Genomic DNA, 23815 nt, shown 5'->3' with positions numbered 1-23815 from the left:
AGAAAATTTCTTGTTTTCTGGCCGTAACTTTTGAGCCGCTGCTCGTAGCTATTCAAAACCATGCCCAATCGATTCCTCGCGCAAAATTACGTCGATATAGGGTATCAAAACATCAAGTATATCATTTTTCAAAATTGGTGAATTTTCGACCGAAAAAATCCAAAGGGGTTAACCTTCCTTTTTCTGCGATTTTTGAGTCTGAAACTTTTTGTCTTGGAATCGATTTGGATGACCTTTTCTAGACTAATTGGACCCCAAGGAAACCAAAAAAGACGTTCAAGACCTCGTAGGAGCAACAGTTGAAGAGATACGGAGAAAATTTCTTGTTTTCTGGCCGTAACTTTTGAGCCGCTGCTCGTAGCTATTCAAAACCATGCCCAATCGATTCCTCGCGCAAAATTACGTCGATATAGGGTATCAAAACATCAAGTATATCATTTTTCAAAATTGGTGAATTTTTGACCGAAAAAATCCAAAGGGGTTAACCTTCCTTTTTCTGCGATTTTTAAGTCTGAGACTTTTTGTCTTGGAATCGATTCGGATGACCTTTTCTAGACTAATTGGACCCCAAGGAAACCAAAAAAGACGTTCAAGACCTCGTAGGAGCAACAGTTGAAGAGATACGGAGAAAATTTCTTGTTTTCTGGCCGTAACTTTTGAGCCGCTGCTCGTAGCTATTCAAACCCATGCCCAATCGATTCCTCGCGCAAAATTACGTCGATATAGGGTATCAAAACATCAAGTATATCATTTTTAAAAATTGGTGAATTTTCGACCGAAAAAATCCAAAGGGGTTAACCTTCCTTTTTCTGCGATTTTTGAGTCTAAAACTTTTTGTCTTGGAATCGATTTGGATGACCTTTTCCAGACTAATTGGACCCCAAGGAAACCAAAAAAGACGTTCAAGACCTCGTAGGAGCAACAGTTGAAGAGATACGGAGCAAATTTCTTGTTTTCTGGCCGTAACTTTTGAGCCGCTGCTCGTAGCTATTCAAAACCATGCCCAATCGATTCCTCGCGCAAAATTACGTCGATATAGGGTATCAAAACATCAAGTATATCATTTTTAAAAATTGGTGAATTTTCGACCGAAAAAATCCAAAGGGGTTAACCTTCCTTTTTCTGCGATTTTTGAGTCTGAAACTTTTTGTCTTGGAATCGATTTGGATGACCTTTTCTAGACTAATTGGACCCCAAGGAAACCAAAAAAGACGTTCAAGACCTCGTAGGAGCAACAGTTGAAGAGATACGGAGAAAATTTCTTGTTTTCTGGCCGTAACTTTTGAGCCGCTGCTCGTAGCTATTCAAAACCATGCCCAATCGATTCCTCGCGCAAAATTACGTCGATATAGGGTATCAAAACATCAAGTATATCATTTTTAAAAATTGGTGAATTTTCGACCGAAAAAATCCAAAGGGGTTAACCTTCCTTTTTCTGCGATTTTTGAGTCTGAAACTTTTTGTCTTGGAATCGATTTGAATGACCTTTTCTAGACTAATTGGACCCCAAGGAAACCAAAAAAGACGTTCAAGACCTCGTAGGAGCAACAGTTGAAGAGATACGGAGAAAATTTTTTGTTTTCTGGCCGTAACTTTTGAGCCGCTGCTCGTAGCTATTCAAAACCATGCCCAATCGATTCCTCGCGCGAAATTACGTCGATATAGGGTATCAAAACATCAAGTATATCTTTTTTCAAAATTGGTGAATTTTCGACCGAAAAAATCCAAAGGGGTTAACCTTCCTTTTTCTGCGATTTTTGAGTCTGAAACTTTTTGTCTTGGAATCGATTTGGATGACCTTTTCTAGACTAATTGGACCCCAAGGAAACCAAAAAAGACGTTCAAGACCTCGTAGGAGCAACAGTTGAAGAGATACGGAGAAAATTTCTTGTTTTCTGGCCGTAACTTTTGAGCCGCTGCTCGTAGCTATTCAAAACCATGCCCAATCGATTCCTCGCGCAAAATTACGTCGATATAGGGTATCAAAACATCAAGTATATCATTTTTCAAAATTGGTGAATTTTCGACCGAAAAAATCCAAAGGGGTTAACCTTCCTTTTTCTGCGATTTTTAAGTCTGAAACTTTTTGTCTTGGAATCGATTCGGATGACCTTTTCTAGACTAATTGGACCCCAAGGAAACCGAAAAAGACGTTCAAGACCTCGTAGGAGCAACAGTTGAAGAGATACGGAGAAAATTTCTTGTTTTCTGGCCGTAACTTTTGAGCCGCTGCTCGTAGCTATTCAAAACCATGCCCAATCGATTCCTCGCGCAAAATTACGTCGATATAGGGTATCAAAACATCAAGTATATCATTTTTCAAAATTGGTGAATTTTCGACCGAAAAAATCCAAAGGGGTTAACCTTCCTTTTTCTGCGATTTTTGAGTCTAAAACTTTTTGTCTTGGAATCGATTTGGATGACCTTTTCCAGACTAATTGGACCCCAAGGAAACCAAAAAAGACGTTCAAGACCTCGTAGGAGCAACAGTTGAAGAGATACGGAGCAAATTTCTTGTTTTCTGGCCGTAACTTTTGAGCCGCTGCTCGTAGCTATTCAAAACCATGCCCAATCGATTCCTCGCGCAAAATTACGTCGATATAGGGTATCAAAACATCAAGTATATCATTTTTCAAAATTGGTGAATTTTCGACCGAAAAAATCCAAAGGGGTTAACCTTCCTTTTTCTGCGATTTTTGAGTCTGAAACTTTTTGTCTTGGAATCGATTTGGATGACCTTTTCTAGACTAATTGGACCCCAAGGAAACCAAAAAAGACGTTCAAGACCTCGTAGGAGCAACAGTTGAAGAGATACGGAGAAAATTTCTTGTTTTCTGGCCGTAACTTTTGAGCCGCTGCTCGTAGCTATTCAAAACCATGCCCAATCGATTCCTCGCGCAAAATTACGTCGATATAGGGTATCAAAACATCAAGTATATCATTTTTCAAAATTGGTGAATTTTCGACCGAAAAAATCCAAAGGGGTTAACCTTCCTTTTTCTGCGATTTTTGAGTCTGAAACTTTTTGTCTTGGAATCGATTTGGATGACCTTTTCTAGACTAATTGGACCCCAAGGAAACCAAAAAAGACGTTCAAGACCTCGTAGGAGCAACAGTTGAAGAGATACGGAGAAAATTTTTTGTTTTCTGGCCGTAACTTTTGAGCCGCTGCTCGTAGCTATTCAAAACCATGCCCAATCGATTCCTCGCGCAAAATTACGTCGATATAGGGTATCAAAACATCAAGTATATCTTTTTTCAAAATTGGTGAATTTTCGACCGAAAAAATCCAAAGGGGTTAACCTTCCTTTTTCTGCGATTTTTGAGTCTGAAACTTTTTGTCTTGGAATCGATTTGGATGACCTTTTCTAGACTAATTGGACCCCAAGGAAACCAAAAAAGACGTTCAAGACCTCGTAGGAGCAACAGTTGAAGAGATACGGAGAAAATTTCTTGTTTTCTGGCCGTAACTTTTGAGCCGCTGCTCGTAGCTATTCAAAACCATGCCCAATCGATTCCTCGCGCAAAATTACGTCGATATAGGGTATCAAAACATCAAGTATATCATTTTTCAAAATTGGTGAATTTTCGACCGAAAAAATCCAAAGGGGTTAACCTTCCTTTTTCTGCGATTTTTGAGTCTGAAACTTTTTGTCTTGGAATCGATTCGGATGACCTTTTCTAGACTAATTGGACCCCAAGGAAACCAAAAAAGACGTTCAAGACCTCGTAGGAGCAACAGTTGAAGAGATACGGAGAAAATTTCTTGTTTTCTGGCCGTAACTTTTGAGCCGCTGCTCGTAGCTATTCAAAACCATGCCCAATCGATTCCTCGCGCAAAATTACGTCGATATAGGGTATCAAAACATCAAGTATATCATTTTTAAAAATTGGTGAATTTTCGACCGAAAAAATCCAAAGGGGTTAACCTTCCTTTTTCTGCGATTTTTGAGTCTGAAACTTTTTGTCTTGGAATCGATTTGGATGACCTTTTCTAGACTAATTGGACCCCAAGGAAACCAAAAAAGACGTTCAAGACCTCGTAGGAGCAACAGTTGAAGAGATACGGAGAAAATTTCTTGTTTTCTGGCCGTAACTTTTGAGCCGCTGCTCGTAGCTATTCAAAACCATGCCCAATCGATTCCTCGCGCAAAATTACGTCGATATAGGGTATCAAAACATCAAGTATATCATTTTTCAAAATTGGTGAATTTTCGACCGAAAAAATCCAAAGGGGTTAACCTTCCTTTTTCTGCGATTTTTGAGTCTGAAACTTTTTGTCTTGGAATCGATTTGGATGACCTTTTCTCGACTAATTGGACCCCAAGGAAACCAAAAAAGACGTTCAAGACCTCGTAGGAGCAACAGTTGAAGAGATACGGAGAAAATTTCTTGTTTTCTGGCCGTAACTTTTGAGCCACTGCTCGTAGCTATTCAAAACCATGCCCAATCGATTCCTCGCGCAAAATTACGTCGATATAGGGTATCAAAACATCAAGTATATCATTTTTAAAAATTGGTGAATTTTCGACCGAAAAAATCCAAAGGGGTTAACCTTCCTTTTTCTGCGATTTTTGAGTCTGAAACTTTTTGTCTTGGAATCGATTTGGATGACCTTTTCTAGACTAATTGGACCCCAAGGAAACCAAAAAAGACGTTCAAGACCTCGTAGGAGCAACAGTTGAAGAGATACGGAGAAAATTTCTTGTTTTCTGGCCGTAACTTTTGAGCCGCTGCTCGTAGCTATTCAAAACCATGCCTAATCGATTCCTCGCGCAAAATTACGTCGATATAGGGTATCAAAACATCAAGTATATCATTTTTCAAAATTGGTGAATTTTCGACCGAAAAAATCCAAAGGGGTTAACCTTCCTTTTTCTGCGATTTTTAAGTCTGAAACTTTTTGTCTTGGAATCGATTCGGATGACCTTTTCTAGACTAATTGGACCCCAAGGAAACCAAAAAAGACGTTCAAGACCTCGTAGGAGCAACAGTTGAAGAGATACGGAGAAAATTTCTTGTTTTCTGGCCGTAACTTTTGAGCCGCTGCTCGTGGCTATTCAAAACCATGCCCAATCGATTCCTCGCGCAAAATTACGTCGATATAGGGTATCAAAACATCAAGTATATCATTTTTAAAAATTGGTGAATTTTCGACCGAAAAAATCCAAAGGGGTTAACCTTCCTTTTTCTGCGATTTTTGAGTCTGAAACTTTTTGTCTTGGAATCGATTTGGATGACCTTTTCTAGACTAATTGGACCCCAAGGAAACCAAAAAAGACGTTCAAGACCTCGTAGGAGCAACAGTTGAAGAGATACGGAGAAAATTTCTTGTTTTCTGGCCGTAACTTTTGAGCCGCTGCTCGTAGCTATTCAAAACCATGCCCAATCGATTCCTCGCGCAAAATTACGTCGATATAGGGTATCAAAACATCAAGTATATCATTTTTAAAAATTGGTGAATTTTCGACCGAAAAAATCCAAAGGGGTTAACCTTCCTTTTTCTGCGATTTTTGAGTCTGAAACTTTTTGTCTTGGAATCGATTTGGATGACCTTTTCTAGACTAATTGGACCCCAAGGAAACCAAAAAAGACGTTCAAGACCTCGTAGGAGCAACAGTTGAAGAGATACGGAGAAAATTTCTTGTTTTCTGGCCGTAACTTTTGAGCCGCTGCTCGTAGCTATTCAAAACCATGCCTAATCGATTCCTCGCGCAAAATTACGTCGATATAGGGTATCAAAACATCAAGTATATCATTTTTCAAAATTGGTGAATTTTCGACCGAAAAAATCCAAAGGGGTTAACCTTCCTTTTTCTGCGATTTTTAAGTCTGAAACTTTTTGTCTTGGAATCGATTCGGATGACCTTTTCTAGACTAATTGGACCCCAAGGAAACCAAAAAAGACGTTCAAGACCTCGTAGGAGCAACAGTTGAAGAGATACGGAGAAAATTTCTTGTTTTCTGGCCGTAACTTTTGAGCCGCTGCTCGTGGCTATTCAAAACCATGCCCAATCGATTCCTCGCGCAAAATTACGTCGATATAGGGTATCAAAACATCAAGTATATCATTTTTAAAAATTGGTGAATTTTCGACCGAAAAAATCCAAAGGGGTTAACCTTCCTTTTTCTGCGATTTTTGAGTCTGAAACTTTTTGTCTTGGAATCGATTCGGATGACCTTTTCTAGACTAATTGGACCCCAAGGAAACCAAAAAAGACGTTCAAGACCTCGTAGGAGCAACAGTTGAAGAGATACGGAGAAAATTTCTTGTTTTCTGGCCGTAACTTTTGAGCCGCTGCTCGTAGCTATTCAAAACCATGCCCAATCGATTCCTCGCGCAAAATTACGTCGATATAGGGTATCAAAACATCAAGTATATCATTTTTAAAAATTGGTGAATTTTCGACCGAAAAAATCCAAAGGGGTTAACCTTCCTTTTTCTGCGATTTTTGAGTCTGAAACTTTTTGTCTTGGAATCGATTTGGATGACCTTTTCTAGACTAATTGGACCCCAAGGAAACCAAAAAAGACGTTCAAGACCTCGTAGGAGCAACAGTTGAAGAGATACGGAGAAAATTTCTTGTTTTCTGGCCGTAACTTTTGAGCCGCTGCTCGTAGCTATTCAAAACCATGCCCAATCGATTCCTCGCGCAAAATTACGTCGATATAGGGTATCAAAACATCAAGTATATCATTTTTCAAAATTGGTGAATTTTCGACCGAAAAAATCCAAAGGGGTTAACCTTCCTTTTTCTGCGATTTTTGAGTCTGAAACTTTTTGTCTTGGAATCGATTTGGATGACCTTTTCTAGACTAATTGGACCCCAAGGAAACCAAAAAAGACGTTCAAGACCTCGTAGGAGCAACAGTTGAAGAGATACGGAGAAAATTTCTTGTTTTCTGGCCGTAACTTTTGAGCCGCTGCTCGTAGCTATTCAAAACCATGCCCAATCGATTCCTCGCGCAAAATTACGTCGATATAGGGTATCAAAACATCAAGTATATCATTTTTAAAAATTGGTGAATTTTCGACCGAAAAAATCCAAAGGGGTTAACCTTCCTTTTTCTGCGATTTTTGAGTCTGAAACTTTTTGTCTTGGAATCGATTTGGATGACCTTTTCTAGACTAATTGGACCCCAAGGAAACCAAAAAAGACGTTCAAGACCTCGTAGGAGCAACAGTTGAAGAGATACGGAGAAAATTTCTTGTTTTCTGGCCGTAACTTTTGAGCCGCTGCTCGTAGCTATTCAAAACCATGCCTAATCGATTCCTCGCGCAAAATTACGTCGATATAGGGTATCAAAACATCAAGTATATCATTTTTCAAAATTGGTGAATTTTCGACCGAAAAAATCCAAAGGGGTTAACCTTCCTTTTTCTGCGATTTTTAAGTCTGAAACTTTTTGTCTTGGAATCGATTCGGATGACCTTTTCTAGACTAATTGGACCCCAAGGAAACCAAAAAAGACGTTCAAGACCTCGTAGGAGCAACAGTTGAAGAGATACGGAGAAAATTTCTTGTTTTCTGGCCGTAACTTTTGAGCCGCTGCTCGTGGCTATTCAAAACCATGCCCAATCGATTCCTCGCGCAAAATTACGTCGATATAGGGTATCAAAACATCAAGTATATCATTTTTAAAAATTGGTGAATTTTCGACCGAAAAAATCCAAAGGGGTTAACCTTCCTTTTTCTGCGATTTTTGAGTCTGAAACTTTTTGTCTTGGAATCGATTTGGATGACCTTTTCTAGACTAATTGGACCCCAAGGAAACCAAAAAAGACGTTCAAGACCTCGTAGGAGCAACAGTTGAAGAGATACGGAGAAAATTTCTTGTTTTCTGGCCGTAACTTTTGAGCCGCTGCTCGTAGCTATTCAAAACCATGCCCAATCGATTCCTCGCGCAAAATTACGTCGATATAGGGTATCAAAACATCAAGTATATCATTTTTCAAAATTGGTGAATTTTCGACCGAAAAAATCCAAAGGGGTTAACCTTCCTTTTTCTGCGATTTTTGAGTCTAAAACTTTTTGTCTTGGAATCGATTTGGATGACCTTTTCCAGACTAATTGGACCCCAAGGAAACCAAAAAAGACGTCCAAGACCTCGTAGGAGCAACAGTTGAAGAGATACGGAGAAAATTTCTTGTTTTCTGGTCGTAACTTTTGAGCCGCTGCTCGTAGCTATTCAAAACCATGCCCAATCGATTCCTCGCGCAAAATTACGTCGATATAGGGTATCAAAACATCAAGTATATCATTTTTAAAAATTGGTGAATTTTCGACCGAAAAAATCCAAAGGGGTTAACCTTCCTTTTTCTGCGATTTTTGAGTCTGAAACTTTTTGTCTTGGAATCGATTTGGATGACCTTTTCTAGACTAATTGGACCCCAAGGAAACCAAAAAAGACGTTCAAGACCTCGTAGGAGCAACAGTTGAAGAGATACGGAGAAAATTTTTTGTTTTCTGGCCGTAACTTTTGAGCCGCTGCTCGTAGCTATTCAAAACCATGCCCAATCGATTCCTCGCGCAAAATTACGTCGATATAGGGTATCAAAACATCAAGTATATCTTTTTTCAAAATTGGTGAATTTTCGACCGAAAAAATCCAAAGGGGTTAACCTTCCTTTTTCTGCGATTTTTGAGTCTGAAACTTTTTGTCTTGGAATCGATTTGGATGACCTTTTCTAGACTAATTGGACCCCAAGGAAACCAAAAAAGACGTTCAAGACCTCGTAGGAGCAACAGTTGAAGAGATACGGAGAAAATTTCTTGTTTTCTGGCCGTAACTTTTGAGCCGCTGCTCGTAGCTATTCAAAACCATGCCCAATCGATTCCTCGCGCAAAATTACGTCGATATAGGGTATCAAAACATCAAGTATATCATTTTTCAAAATTGGTGAATTTTCGACCGAAAAAATCCAAAGGGGTTAACCTTCCTTTTTCTGCGATTTTTGAGTCTGAAACTTTTTGTCTTGGAATCGATTCGGATGACCTTTTCCAGACTAATTGGACCCCAAGGAAACCAAAAAAGACGTTCAAGACCTCGTAGGAGCAACAGTTGAAGAGATACGGAGAAAATTTCTTGTTTTCTGGCCGTAACTTTTGAGCCGCTGCTCGTAGCTATTCAAAACCATGCCCAATCGATTCCTCGCGCAAAATTACGTCGATATAGGGTATCAAAACATCAAGTATATCATTTTTCAAAATTGGTGAATTTTCGACCGAAAAAATCCAAAGGGGTTAACCTTCCTTTTTCTGCGATTTTTGAGTCTAAAACTTTTTGTCTTGGAATCGATTTGGATGACCTTTTCCAGACTAATTGGACCCCAAGGAAACCAAAAAAGACGTTCAAGACCTCGTAGGAGCAACAGTTGAAGAGATACGGAGAAAATTTCTTGTTTTCTGGCCGTAACTTTTGAGCCGCTGCTCGTAGCTATTCAAAACCATGCCCAATCGATTCCTCGCGCAAAATTACGTCGATATAGGGTATCAAAACATCAAGTATATCATTTTTAAAAATTGGTGAATTTTCGACCGAAAAAATCCAAAGGGGTTAACCTTCCTTTTTCTGCGATTTTTGAGTCTGAAACTTTTTGTCTTGGAATCGATTTGGATGACCTTTTCTAGACTAATTGGACCCCAAGGAAACCAAAAAAGACGTTCAAGACCTCGTAGGAGCAACAGTTGAAGAGATACGGAGAAAATTTCTTGTTTTCTGGCCGTAACTTTTGAGCCGCTGCTCGTAGCTATTCAAAACCATGCCCAATCGATTCCTCGCGCAAAATTACGTCGATATAGGGTATCAAAACATCAAGTATATCATTTTTCAAAATTGGTGAATTTTCGACCGAAAAAATCCAAAGGGGTTAACCTTCCTTTTTCTGCGATTTTTGAGTCTGAAACTTTTTGTCTTGGAATCGATTTGGATGACCTTTTCTAGACTAATTGGACCCCAAGGAAACCAAAAAAGACGTTCAAGACCTCGTAGGAGCAACAGTTGAAGAGATACGGAGAAAATTTCTTGTTTTCTGGCCGTAACTTTTGAGCCACTGCTCGTAGCTATTCAAAACCATGCCCAATCGATTCCTCGCGCAAAATTACGTCGATATAGGGTATCAAAACATCAAGTATATCATTTTTAAAAATTGGTGAATTTTCGACCGAAAAAATCCAAAGGGGTTAACCTTCCTTTTTCTGCGATTTTTGAGTCTGAAACTTTTTGTCTTGGAATCGATTTGGATGACCTTTTCTAGACTAATTGGACCCCAAGGAAACCAAAAAAGACGTTCAAGACCTCGTAGGAGCAACAGTTGAAGAGATACGGAGAAAATTTCTTGTTTTCTGGCCGTAACTTTTGAGCCGCTGCTCGTAGCTATTCAAAACCATGCCTAATCGATTCCTCGCGCAAAATTACGTCGATATAGGGTATCAAAACATCAAGTATATCATTTTTCAAAATTGGTGAATTTTCGACCGAAAAAATCCAAAGGGGTTAACCTTCCTTTTTCTGCGATTTTTAAGTCTGAAACTTTTTGTCTTGGAATCGATTCGGATGACCTTTTCTAGACTAATTGGACCCCAAGGAAACCAAAAAAGACGTTCAAGACCTCGTAGGAGCAACAGTTGAAGAGATACGGAGAAAATTTCTTGTTTTCTGGCCGTAACTTTTGAGCCGCTGCTCGTAGCTATTCAAAACCATGCCCAATCGATTCCTCGCGCAAAATTACGTCGATATAGGGTATCAAAACATCAAGTATATCATTTTTAAAAATTGGTGAATTTTCGACCGAAAAAATCCAAAGGGGTTAACCTTCCTTTTTCTGCGATTTTTGAGTCTGAAACTTTTTGTCTTGGAATCGATTTGGATGACCTTTTCTAGACTAATTGGACCCCAAGGAAACCAAAAAAGACGTTCAAGACCTCGTAGGAGCAACAGTTGAAGAGATACGGAGAAAATTTCTTGTTTTCTGGCCGTAACTTTTGAGCCGCTGCTCGTAGCTATTCAAAACCATGCCCAATCGATTCCTCGCGCAAAATTACGTCGATATAGGGTATCAAAACATCAAGTATATCATTTTTCAAAATTGGTGAATTTTCGACCGAAAAAATCCAAAGGGGTTAACCTTCCTTTTTCTGCGATTTTTGAGTCTAAAACTTTTTGTCTTGGAATCGATTTGGATGACCTTTTCCAGACTAATTGGACCCCAAGGAAACCAAAAAAGACGTTCAAGACCTCGTAGGAGCAACAGTTGAAGAGATACGGAGAAAATTTCTTGTTTTCTGGCCGTAACTTTTGAGCCGCTGCTCGTAGCTATTCAAAACCATGCCCAATCGATTCCTTGCGCAAAATTACGTCGATATAGGGTATCAAAACATCAAGTATATCATTTTTAAAAATTGGTGAATTTTCGACCGAAAAAATCCAAAGGGGTTAACCTTCCTTTTTCTGCGATTTTTGAGTCTAAAACTTTTTGTCTTGGAATCGATTTGGATGACCTTTTCCAGACTAATTGGACCCCAAGGAAACCAAAAAAGACGTTCAAGACCTCGTAGGAGCAACAGTTGAAGAGATACGGAGAAAATTTCTTGTTTTCTGGCCGTAACTTTTGAGCCGCTGCTCGTAGCTATTCAAAACCATGCCCAATCGATTCCTTGCGCAAAATTACGTCGATATAGGGTATCAAAACATCAAGTATATCATTTTTCAAAATTGGTGAATTTTCGACCGAAAAAATCCAAAGGGGTTAACCTTCCTTTTTCTGCGATTTTTGAGTCTAAAACTTTTTGTCTTGGAATCGATTTGGATGACCTTTTCCAGACTAATTGGACCCCAAGGAAACCAAAAAAGACGTTCAAGACCTCGTAGGAGCAACAGTTGAAGAGATACGGAGAAAATTTCTTGTTTTCTGGCCGTAACTTTTGAGCCGCTGCTCGTAGCTATTCAAAACCATGCCCAATCGATTCCTCGCGCAAAATTACGTCGATATAGGGTATCAAAACATCAAGTATATCATTTTTCAAAATTGGTGAATTTTCGACCGAAAAAATCCAAAGGGGTTAACCTTCCTTTTTCTGCGATTTTTGAGTCTAAAACTTTTTGTCTTGGAATCGATTTGGATGACCTTTTCCAGACTAATTGGACCCCAAGGAAACCAAAAAAGACGTTCAAGACCTCGTAGGAGCAACAGTTGAAGAGATACGGAGAAAATTTCTTGTTTTCTGGCCGTAACTTTTGAGCCGCTGCTCGTAGCTATTCAAAACCATGCCCAATCGATTCCTTGCGCAAAATTACGTCGATATAGGGTATCAAAACATCAAGTATATCATTTTTCAAAATTGGTGAATTTTCGACCGAAAAAATCCAAAGGGGTTAACCTTCCTTTTTCTGCGATTTTTGAGTCTAAAACTTTTTGTCTTGGAATCGATTTGGATGACCTTTTCCAGACTAATTGGACCCCAAGGAAACCAAAAAAGACGTTCAAGACCTCGTAGGAGCAACAGTTGAAGAGATACGGAGAAAATTTCTTGTTTTCTGGCCGTAACTTTTGAGCCGCTGCTCGTAGCTATTCAAAACCATGCCCAATCGATTCCTCGCGCAAAATTACGTCGATATAGGGTATCAAAACATCAAGTATATCATTTTTCAAAATTGGTGAATTTTCGACCGAAAAAATCCAAAGGGGTTAACCTTCCTTTTTCTGCGATTTTTGAGTCTAAAACTTTTTGTCTTGGAATCGATTTGGATGACCTTTTCCAGACTAATTGGACCCCAAGGAAACCAAAAAAGACGTCCAAGACCTCGTAGGAGCAACAGTTGAAGAGATACGGAGAAGATTTCTTGTTTTCTGGCCGTAACTTTTGAGCCGCTGCTCGTAGCTATTCAAAACCATGCCCAATCGATTCCTCGCGCAAAATTACGTCGATATAGGGTATCAAAACATCAAGTATATCATTTTTAAAAATTTGTGAATTTTCGACCGAAAAAATCCAAAGGGGTTAACCTTCCTTTTTCTGCGATTTTTGAGTCTGAAACTTTTTGTCTTGGAATCGATTTGGATGACCTTTTCTAGACTAATTGGACCCCAAGGAAACCAAAAAAGACGTTCAAGACCTCGTAGGAGCAACAGTTGAAGAGATACGGAGAAAATTTCTTGTTTTCTGGCCGTAACTTTTGAGCCGCTGCTCGTAGCTCTTCAAAACCATGCCCAATCGATTCCTCGCGCAAAATTACGTCGATATAGGGTATCAAAACATCAAGTATATCATTTTTAAAAATTGGTGAATTTTCGACCGAAAAAATCCAAAGGGGTTAACCTTCCTTTTTCTGCGATTTTTGAGTCTGAAACTTTTTGTCTTGGAATCGATTTGGATGACCTTTTCCAGACTAATTGGACCCCAAGGAAACCAAAAAAGACGTTCAAGACCTCGTAGGAGCAACAGTTGAAGAGATACGGAGAAAATTTCTTGTTTTCTGGCCGTAACTTTTGAGCCGCTGCTCGTAGCTATTCAAAACCATGCTCAATCGATTCCTCGCGCAAAATTACGTGGATATAGGGTATCAAAACATCAAGTATATCATTTTTTTAAATTGGTGAATTTTCGACCGAAAAAATCCAAAGGGGCTAACCTTCCTTCTTCTGCGCCTTTTGAGTCCGAAACTTTTTGTCCTGAAATCGATTTGGATGACCTTTCCTAGACTAAGTGGACCTCAAGGGAACCAAAAAAGTTCAAGACCTTGTAGGAGCAATAGCTTAGAAAATTCGAGGAAAATGCAAAGGAATTGACCTTTTCATTCATTTAATCTTACAGGTTACATCAAATGGTTACAGCGCAATATCATACATATCGTTATCTGCAGAGAGATATTGCATCTGTTTGCAGGCCAGAACCTAAACTTTGCTTAGAAACTACAATGATGAATATATCATGTAACATTTCTCATATTCTGCCTCACGTATATTGCGCCCTTTTTCATAATACAATAGTTGGATTTTCCACATGATTTTCAATTATTATATTGCATTTCTGTGTGTTTACCATTCTAATACTCTTTGGCAACTTGTTAAGGTACTATACACTGACACCAGAACACTTGTACTATTAATAAGGCATATTGAATAAACTGACACTGAAACGTTGTACGTATGTGTTTGTGAATTATTCTACCCTTTTACTGGAATTGCTGATGCAAATATTTTTTTTTCTATGAACCTCTTGATCCGTTGCTTGCAGCGACTCTTAGCTGCGCGCAATCGATTCCTTCCGCAAATTTACGTCGATATATGGGGTATCAAACCATCAAGTATATCATATTTCAAAATTGGTGAATTTCCGACTGAAAAAATGCAAAGGAGCAAACCTTTCTTTTTCTGCGATTTTTGAGTCAGCACATTTCAGTCTTGTCATTCATTCGGTGCCATTAATTCAGCAATTATAATCGTTTAGTAATCTTCAGGCTTATCATACACTTGAATGGAATATTCACTTGTGATTTTCACTGTTATTGAGTGTCGCCTACAAATCCTTAACCTCGTACATCTGCATCCTTTCAAATACTGGCACAAGTTTGTTGTACCTCACCCTCCTGTGTAAAATGAAATAACTTTATTCGATAACTGTAAAACAATCTAGCTGGAGACTAACTTTCTGCTTTGTATTTTAATCAAGAGGTTACCTTTCGGTTATTGACCATCCGTTATTGTGTCCTTCCGTCATTTTTTTGCTTGGGGTCCTTTCCAAGGCTTCAGAGCCGACGGTTTCAACGGGCAAGTCAATATTCAAACGTTTCCACTTCGTCGCCCCGGGTCTTCTGCAGCCAGGGGCACCCCGTCGTATCTCGGAAATTATCTCCAGCCCCAATGGGCGATACGTGACGGAAGAGGCAGTCGCTTTTTGCGGCCGGCTCGATGCTCTGCATAATATACGAGAGCTGGAACGTTTACTTGCGAGGAAAGAATACTGAAAGGGACATGCCGTTTAGTTGTAACTTCCGTTATGCGTTACTCGCTGTTTCATTTATACTTTAATGTAAAAATAAACATAACTTGATACGACAATAATGCTATTAACATCATCATGACTTCAAGGCTGTCAGTTATACCAAATACGAAATTCCCGCAGAATTTGTCACGCATATCCTCACCTCACTTCATCGTTCACCCAGAACTAGATCATCCTTTGACACAAGGTCTTACGCAAGGATGCAAGACCCTTAATTGCAATTTTAGTCATTCGTCAAGTGAAGCGCGTAATCCAACCATGGAAGACATCGCAGTTCACAACATGTCTTCCAGATTCCCCATTTATGTTGAACAATAAGCAATGGTGTTATCTTTTTAGCTATCCTTCGTCGATTGCTGAGTGCGAAGGGCTGCCATGAGACCGTCAGCGTGTGTTAGCACCAATAAAGGTAACGGGGCGTGTAGAGTGAGTGTCGTTTTCGATGATGACGGGCAGGCGTGTTTGGACGATCCTGAATCATCTGCCGGAATAATAACCGGCGAAGCCTCATGCAGATACGAAAAGGGGGCCGCTTGTCTGGGTTCCGGAAAAATGAAGAGATACATTCGTCCGGAGTTGGATCGGTCCAATCCTGATTCACTGGCGGAGGACCGAGGAGCAGGACTCGGAGAATACGGCGTACCTTCGCCGGGGACGAGAACCGAGACCTTCTCCGGGGGGGCAGCCGGCCGGACAACGTCACAACAATACAATCTCTTTAGCGACGACACAATAAATCAAAATAAACCCGTCCCGTCGGGGCCGGAGAGAAAACAGGTTGGCTGCACCGCGGGAGGCTGCCATCCGCTCTTCCACATCGGCCCTGTGCCAACACGCATGACACACACATAATGACAACCAGCCGTACCTGGTTGCCTCGTGAACCCAAGACCAGTCCTCTCCGATCCCACCGAGCCCTTTAATCTCAGCTCGCTCGAGTTGTACGATATACCGGGTGTCCCGAGGCCACAGTGCCACGGACTAGTTCTGGTGTGATTCAACTCCGGCTGAAAGCGTCCGTGGATCGATGTGCACCCAAATGGCGGTCGGGGGAAATGGACCACGTGGTTTATGGCTTGGTACCATGGTCGTCGATTCGTTTTCAGGCAATTTAGCCGAGACACCCGGTGCGTCGTTTCTCGGGGAATATGAGACCGTAGAGCTACGGACACGCGCCCGCGCTTCTTTAAAGAGATGGTCTCCACTCTTCTGGAGTCTGGTCATCGTAAACTCGACGCCAACAACGCGGACGACGGGGGATTATAACAACCGATTATGATCAATATAACAGTTGATTGAATCAGGATTATCCTTCCAGAGATGCACCGTGGACCGATGAGGCCTTCTCGCAGGGTTTACGGAACGATTCTAGTGTGGTACACAACTCGGAACTCGACTGAGCGATTCAATATCTGATGACGGTGGTGAAGGAAATAGTTTAAATATGATCCAAAGTTTTTTTTGACAAGATGATTACATCAAAATTGGACTCTATCGGGAAGATGATCGTTTTCGTAAAAAAAAATGTAACCATTACTATACCATCGTCCTAAAAGTTGCGACATACACAGATTTGTATTTGGTCGGTGGATTAGGATCCATCCTCTTAGATCACGACTGGGTTGAAAAACGCCGAGTGCGACGGTTATCGCTATGTGAAAAGGGTACTAAAGTTAAAGTGGAGCGTTGGATTCAACCAAGTGAACCGAGGACCGAGTGGAAGACGCGGTGGTTCTGACCTTGCGGGACCGACGCCCTCTCCTCGTCATCGTCAAAAAGTGATTTCCGTTAGTTCAAGTTGTTAGAACAATAACTTTAATTAGCCGGATTTAATTCGCCCCGAACTCGCTCGTCTGGGTTCACCTCCAGAGTGGATGGGAGAGGAGAGGAGAGGAGAGGAGTGGAGAGGAGTTGGGGAGTGTGACGGACTCCGAGCACTCCGGCCGACGGCTGCGTGCGGGGGCCTCGGGTCGCCCCGGGTTCGGCGCTCGAACGGTGAACTCGGATGAACCATCCCGACTGTACCGCGTCTGTACGGCTCGGTGCGCTTTGGTGTGCGCCAGCGTACGTTCTCTCACAAGCGCAGCGCGCCGACGCGTGTTGGTAAACTTGAGCGCACGTACGAACGCGTGTTGGTTCTCGGCGTCGTCGTTCCAGGCGGCGGGTGGCGGGTCGACGCCGGGTCAATGTCGCCAGAGTAATTACCTTGCTCTTTCTCCCTCCCCCTTCGCCCCTACCCCTTCCATTCCGCCCTGCCATCGCCCTCTCCTACTGCCTCCTGCCTCTTGCCCGTCGTCCTATCCCCTCTTCATCCTTCCTCCGACGGCGCTGCACTCTCGCTCTCTCCGGTGTTCGCTCTCATTGCTTGTTATTCTCCCACTCTATTTTTCTCCCTCCCTTCCCGTTTTCTCGCTTTTTCTTCTCTCTCTCTCTCTCTCTCTCTTTCTCCCAATGCTGTGGCTACGCCGCCGCAACAGCTTATGTATATGTATGTATATACGATTCACCGCGTAAAGCGATCGTAAACTGTTGTTGCACTGCAGCCTCTGAGAGACTTGAGCGGCCCGCATTTACAACGTCTTCGTAAATTCACTTTTTCTATTCGATCATTTTACCAGCGACCAACGCAACGGCAGCTAGTAGCTCGGCGAAACACTTTACAATTATTTTTTTTAGTTATGGCTTGCGCTCTCTCTTTCTCTTTATCGCTTTCTTTACACTGTGCCGTTAATCAAGGGTGTGATTTTTATCTGGCAAGTCTTATAGGTGCAATGATCACTTTTGTGTGAATCAAAATTCCCGCCACAGATATCGACGATACGCCTGCTAGCCAACAACCGGATCAACTCGGTCGGTCGGTAACCTGGCGCAAGATTAAACTTATGCATGTACACATGTATGTACGAGTATTCACCTGGCCTCCCTACTTTATTTTGATTTTCAACCTTCTGAATCGAACGATTCTCAAATCAGGTTAGAAAGCTAAGGATGGAGTCATGCCATAGTTAATATTTTCTGAATCACTTTATTGTATAATAGTATAGCATAGTTTAATATTATAAACGTATTAATTCGACGTAAAGTTAAGGTAGGATAACGAAAAGGTATTTGGTGGATTGTGTGGGTAATAATAAAGATCAGTGACGATTCAAGTTTGTTTAATTTTATTTAACCTTTATTGATCCATATCCCATATAGTATAACAACGATGAACGTATTAAGTAAGTATAATAATTGTCAGAAACATACGCATATGTGCACGTACGTTTAATATAATATGTTATCTCTGCTCGATGCACGAGAAACAGGATTAATAAACATTGAGTATATATCGTATGCCAAGTTGAATATATATGTAAATAATGCTGTAATGCTGGAGTTGCAGTCGCCGGGGTATCCTTTGACGCTATATTAATAACAGCAGCTGTATTCTCCAAAGGGAAACATGCCTCCTCCTTTGAGAATCAGATTAACGGAGTACATCTATGAATATAAGAGGATATAGGATAGTATATATGCAATGGCTCGCAGTTCCGATCACGTAACAATATATCTCGCCATTGCTGGAAAGGCCCTTAGCCTTTCCTACAACCGAACGATTCTTATTCCGTACGGTATCTTGATTCCCCGAAGTCTTCGGTATTCTTCCGATGACCATGGTTACGGCGATGCCCGTGATGACCTCCGTTCTTATCGCCTTTGCGATCGCGTGGTGGTCCGTTCGAATCCTCGTGACGACCGTATGGCGGATGCTGCCCTGAGGAAAGACGATGTCTTGGCCTTGGTGGTCCGTGATGATCATGGTGACCTTCATGCCCGTTGTTTTCGTGATGTCCATGATGACTGTGACGGCGATGACGACGAGCTGGTGCTGGTGGATGATGCGGTACTCCATGGTGATCACGGTGATGAGGGGAAGAAGGCGGAGGAGGGGGATGAGCTGGTCCATCGCGATCATGATAGCTAGGTGGAGGTGAAGGTGGAGGTGGAGAATTGCCTTTCCCATGATGACCATGGTGATCATGATGACCGGGAGGAGGTGGAGGATGAGCTGGTCCGTGGTGACCATGATGACCAGGAGGAGGTGGAGGAACAGCTGGTCCATGGTGACCATGATGACCGGGAGGTGGTGGAGCATGAGCTGGTCCGTGGTGATCATGGTGACCGGGAGGGGGTGGAGGATGGGCTGGTCCATGGTGACCGGGAGGAGGTGGAGGATGAGCTGGTCCATGGTGATCATGATGACCAGGAGGAGGTGGAGGATGAGCTGGTCCATGGTGACCATGATGACCGGGAGGAGGTGGGGGTGGAGAATGAAGAGGCGGTCCATGGTGACCATGATGACCGGGAGGAGGTGGGGGTGGAGGATGATGAGGTGGTCCATGGTGACCATGATGACCGGGAGGAGGTGGAGGATGAGCTGGCCCATGATGATCATGGTGACCTGGAGGAGGTGGAGGATGAGCTGGTCCATGGTGACCATGATGACCGGGAGGAGGTGGGGGTGGAGGATGATGAGGTGGTCCATGATGCTGGTAGTAATGCGGTGGAAGAGGTGGAGGTGGGGGTCCGCGGAATCCATGGTGACCCGGAGGTGGAGGTGGCGGATGTCCTGGTGGTCCGAAATGTCTCTGATGAGGTGATGGAGGTGGTTTATGATGACGGTAATGATGCGGTGGGGGAGGTGGGGTTGGCGGCCCGTAGAATCCGTGGTGACCGGGCGGTGGAGGTGGCGGATGACCGGGTGGTCCAAAGTGTCCGTGATGAGGTGATAGAGGTGGTCCATAGTGGCCGTAGTGATGGGGAGGGGGTGGAGGTCCATGGAATCCGTGATGAACGGGTGGCGGAGGTGGCGGATGTCCGTGATGAGGTGGGGGAGGCAGATATGACGGCGGAGGTAAATGTTCCGGAGGTGGATGACTGCCCTGTGCTCTGGGAAGTTCTCTGCACTCGGCGTACTCATCGTCAGAACAGAATGACGACGATGACGAGCACCAGGACGAGGATGAGCTAGCGTCATCTTCATTTGCAGTTTCCTGCCGCCATGTGGAGTGTGGCCCATATTGTTCCTGACGACGAGATTCGTCGTAATTTTCTGCAGACTCTACGGGACCTGGGGGACGAGGTGGAGTTTCCAGATTTGAAACGTTCCCCTCCGGAAGTCTCGAAGCGTGAAAAGACCGGTCACAGGTCATGTTGAAGCCAGAGAAAGAGTCGGATTGATTCCCTTCTCGCTGTTGGGCTTGATCTACGTGGTGTTGGAACTTCTTTGCCCAGCTCTCAGCTGGTGCGCCCTCCGACGCAGGCTGCTCAATGCGCGGTGCAACGACCATCACCATCTCGACGATGTCGAACGGGATATGGAACGAATGTGATGTCTCGATAATCACTCTGCAGTGGTTCACGTGCGATGTAGAAGCGTGCGACGTCACTTGGAGAATGCCAAAAAGTACCGAGCAGAGCCTGTAATGACACGAATATAAGACACTTGTTCACCTGCATCACGTATGCGTGATTAGGGTGCTTATAGGGTTGCTTGCCTTTTGTAGCAGGATATTGAACTTGGATTACATTCGAGGTTAGCTTAGAGAACAACACAATGCTATCATGATCGAGAGGCGAATCGAGACTGCTGCGGATAACACTAGCCGATTCGTTAATCTTATCTTTACAAGTCTCGATAGCGTACGACGAATGAACTGTCGGCATGTAGTTGTAAGCGGGTAATGAATAAATGCTGATTATTGACGCATGTACATTAATTTTGAAAACAATTCGGAATGTTGTTTCTCTTCCTCTCTCAATTACACGTCAAGTGATCCTTCAGCTCATTTATATTTGACTCTTCTTTGCGAGCGTCTAAAAGCAACGTATAAAATCACCGGCACGTGAAAACACGATTTCGTAACGGATCAGGGAGTTAAATATGGACGGATAAAAAATCTCTTACACGCCTCGCTTCTTGTTCTATTCTACTGTAGACTCGGAGGACCGAATAACACAAGATTCACGCCGTCTCGTTGCCTTTCAACGCTATTCTTGATCGAAGTCTCTCATTATTTTCATACATAATGATAAATACTACCAGCCGTATGAAAGTAGTGATCGAAAGTAAAATGATATACAGTATAAATATTTTATTTTCATAAACTTTGCGACATATCATATTATACAATTTATAGTGTTCAGAATAATTGATATTCATAACAACAATAATAGTGATAACAGTGGTATTAATAACAATGTAACAATATTAACAATGAGATGTGATACAAAGAGATCAATACAATGAAAATCGAGCCACTAATCTAATTCTTTGGTTCCCCTAATCGATATAAGTAGTAGGTCCTATCCTGACACCTTACGCCATCTGGGACGGACACGAGCCTTGCCTGCACTCTAGAAATACAAATACGGTTTAGAAACTTGTCAAAATTAAGAGAATAAAAAAAGAAGAATAACTAGCTATCAAATTCGTTAGAGGATTAGCGGACAGTTTTCAGTTAGCGGAGTTAGAATTACCAGTTAGTATAACTAAAAATGGGGGTGATGATGGTGATGGGGTGGTCCATGGGGTGGTGGTGGTGGGGGACCATGATGCGGCGGAGGAGGGCCATGGTGATGCGGCGGTGGGCCGTGGTGAGGCGGTGGTGGACCATGGTGTGGTGGTGGCGGTGGTCCATGTGGATGATGCGGGGGCCCATGGTGAGGCGGACCCGGAGGTGGTGGACCGTGCGGTGGGTGGTGGGGATACATGCTAGAAAATATCCACCCTTGCCGTAAATTTAGTAAATGGATGAAAATGAGGAAGCTGTTTATCCGCAGCGGAATCGCTGTTGTTTGAGGTGTAGTTGGATGCAATATCCCGCAAAAGGCAATGCAATATGACAGTCGTAATTTAGCTCTTGTTGTTACTTACTTACCTTGACTAGTTGACTGAACGACGGTTCACGTAGTACTGCTCATCACTGGAAAGCACTCAGCTCTTATAGTCCCAGCATATCTAATCACGGTTTCAGAGTGTGGCTTAGGCCTCGCTCCTCATTGGCTAAACTCATTGCCGGTTCCGCGAATCATTTGAAAATTCCCGTGAGTTATCGGTCTATTTCTGGGCATGCGTCAGCGCGTCAAAAGCCCCCTGGACATGTTTCGACTCGTCCGATGACTCATTTCCCGCGATGCGCAATTGCTCTGGTACTGTTTCGTAATACGGTGCAATTTTTCGCCGATGACCGTTTACAAGTATCACAAGCGACTATCGGGTGAAAGCTAAACTTATCAAATATCCGCGAAAACAACTTTGCCGACAGTGACATTTTGCTGAAGCAATTCTGCCATTCTCGTCTACCCACAAGTCCGGATAGAGTAACGAATACTAATTGTTTATTACCTTCTTACAATCAGTCATATTTTCAATACTTACACATTTTCAACTTCACGCTTCATTGTTTTGCGCTATAATTATCCTCTGACATTCCTCCGCGGATTTAATGCGTTTTCACCCGTGGATAATTCGATGTTGGCGTTTTTTATCACCTCACAGTGTTGACGCCCTGCGATTCGGCGGAATGAAAAGAGGCAGAAAAAAAAAACAGCGTCACGCGGTCTGAGTCAGTCACAAATCAGGCGGCTCTCGGAAGCGTGCAATCTTTGTACAGGCGTTCGACAATACGACGAAACGCTGACTGGAAGCGCGGAAGTCGCGAATTCGTCAAGTAATCGATATGGGAACGTTGACGTTCTATTTTCCGCGTCTGAATAAGGACCGTTATCATACTGATAGCGGATCATAATTCCAAACCCGATGGTTGAGTCACCAGTTTTCGGCTGTCGGTGGCTCGAAACGCTTCAATGAATTGGCTACGGTGAGTGGCTACAGTAGTCGCGAATTCATTTTGCAGAGCCGCGAATCGAGCAATTAGTTATACCTCAAGACTCACTTCCGGTGGAGATTCGATAGCATGGGAATAGGTTGGTGCTTCGGTGGTCCAGGACCACCGCCACCCCCGCCGATGATGGGTCCGGGTTTCATGGGCCCTCACTTCGGCCATCCAGGTAAACATTGACGACATTTTCAATCTCTGGTTTTCAGTAACCGTGTAAATCAACTCTTTGACAGTCAAATTTGAAAGTGATCGCGATTTCTCGACCCTCAAATAACAGATGGTCCGAAGTCTGATCCAGTAATCCATCAAATATGTTTGACGCTGTCCTATGAATCGAGTGACCTGGATTTCACAAACAACGCTTTTTAGTAATTTTTAGATGTGTTGACAATTCAATGTGTCTTCATAGAAATGCAGCTGCCTAGAGAAATCCAAAAACTTTTTAAATAATTGTATAACCAAAATCGATGATCCGCACGAGGGTTGAGTGCACTTGTATCATGATAAAAGGACTTCTCACTCTTGCAGGATTCGGCGGACCAGGATTTGGGGGACATGGCGGATTTGGTGGTCCTGGAGGAGGATTTGGCGGTCCAGGTGGAGGATTCGGGGGTCCGGGTGGAGGTTTCGGGGGACCGGGTGGAGGATTTGGGGGTCCGGGGGGAGGATTTGGAGGTCCTGGTGGAGGATTTGGTGGAGACATGGGAGGCGGTGGATTCGGGGGTGGAGGTGGAGGGTTTGGGGGTGGTGGCGGCGGTGGCGGGGGAGGAGGAGGATTTTAGCTGAAAACAGGTGAAGAGAAAGAAGAAGTAGCCTGTGAATTTGACCGTGCAACATCAAACACTTGACCAACTATAACATTTCTTATCTAACGTTGAGCAACTCATGATTAGATTGATCGAGCACTATAAATCAAAAAAGACA

At 42.6% G+C, this 23815-nt stretch overlaps 2 protein-coding genes and 1 long non-coding RNA gene across 5 annotated transcripts; 1 reads left to right on the top strand and 2 right to left on the bottom strand.

The window, feature by feature from the left end:
• Positions 1-18158: 18158 nt before the first annotated feature.
• On the bottom strand, positions 18159-22664 carry LOC124411988 (extensin-3-like). Its single transcript, XM_046891615.1, has 2 exons — positions 22429-22664; positions 18159-20468 (listed from the first exon to the last, which is right to left on the bottom strand). The coding sequence occupies exons 1-2, from the start codon at positions 22449-22451 to the stop codon at positions 18608-18610; spliced, it is 1884 nt and encodes a 627-aa protein (XP_046747571.1). The 5' UTR covers positions 22452-22664; the 3' UTR covers positions 18159-18607.
• On the bottom strand, positions 21128-22050 carry LOC124412002. 3 transcript variants are annotated; one of them, XR_006929734.1, is made up of 3 exons: positions 21929-22050; positions 21528-21762; positions 21128-21404 (listed from the first exon to the last, which is right to left on the bottom strand). It is a non-coding gene; the product is annotated as an uncharacterized LOC124412002 (long non-coding RNA). The 3 variants fall into 3 exon arrangements; XR_006929733.1 differs by having other exon boundaries at positions 21528-21778; positions 21929-21943; XR_006929732.1 differs by lacking the exon at positions 21929-22050 and having other exon boundaries at positions 21528-21922.
• Positions 22665-22749: 85 nt separating the features above from the next.
• LOC124416320 (glycine-rich cell wall structural protein-like) lies at positions 22750-23673 on the top strand. Its single transcript, XM_046897252.1, has 2 exons — positions 22750-23060; positions 23495-23673. Exons 1-2 carry the CDS (start codon positions 22967-22969, stop codon positions 23671-23673), a joined length of 273 nt encoding a protein of 90 aa, XP_046753208.1. The 5' UTR covers positions 22750-22966.
• The last annotated feature ends 142 nt before the right edge of the window (positions 23674-23815 follow it).

Source organism: Diprion similis, chromosome 2 (assembly GCF_021155765.1).
Source record: "Diprion similis isolate iyDipSimi1 chromosome 2, iyDipSimi1.1, whole genome shotgun sequence".
NCBI classification, from domain to species: Eukaryota; Metazoa; Arthropoda; class Insecta; order Hymenoptera; family Diprionidae; genus Diprion; species Diprion similis.
This window is presented reverse-complemented; position numbering and strand designations above follow the sequence as displayed.

What these genes read in the sequence shown, in the direction of transcription:
- LOC124416320 (XM_046897252.1), top strand. Translation starts at nt 22,967, where the DNA reads ATGGGAATAGGTTGGTGCTTCGGTGGTCCAGGACCACCGCCACCCCCG. An exon ending in CCCTCACTTCGGCCATCCAG is followed by an intron (nt 23,061 to 23,494) that starts GTAAACATTGAC and finishes GTCCAGGTGGAG; the next exon opens with GATTCGGGGGTCCGGGTGGA.
- LOC124411988 (XM_046891615.1), bottom strand. Translation starts at nt 22,451, where the DNA reads ATGAAGCGTGAAGTTGAAAATGT. An exon ending in AAGCGTGAAGTTGAAAATGT is followed by an intron (nt 20,469 to 22,428) that starts GTAAGTATTGAA and finishes GTGTCATTACAG; the next exon opens with GCTCTGCTCGGTACTTTTTG.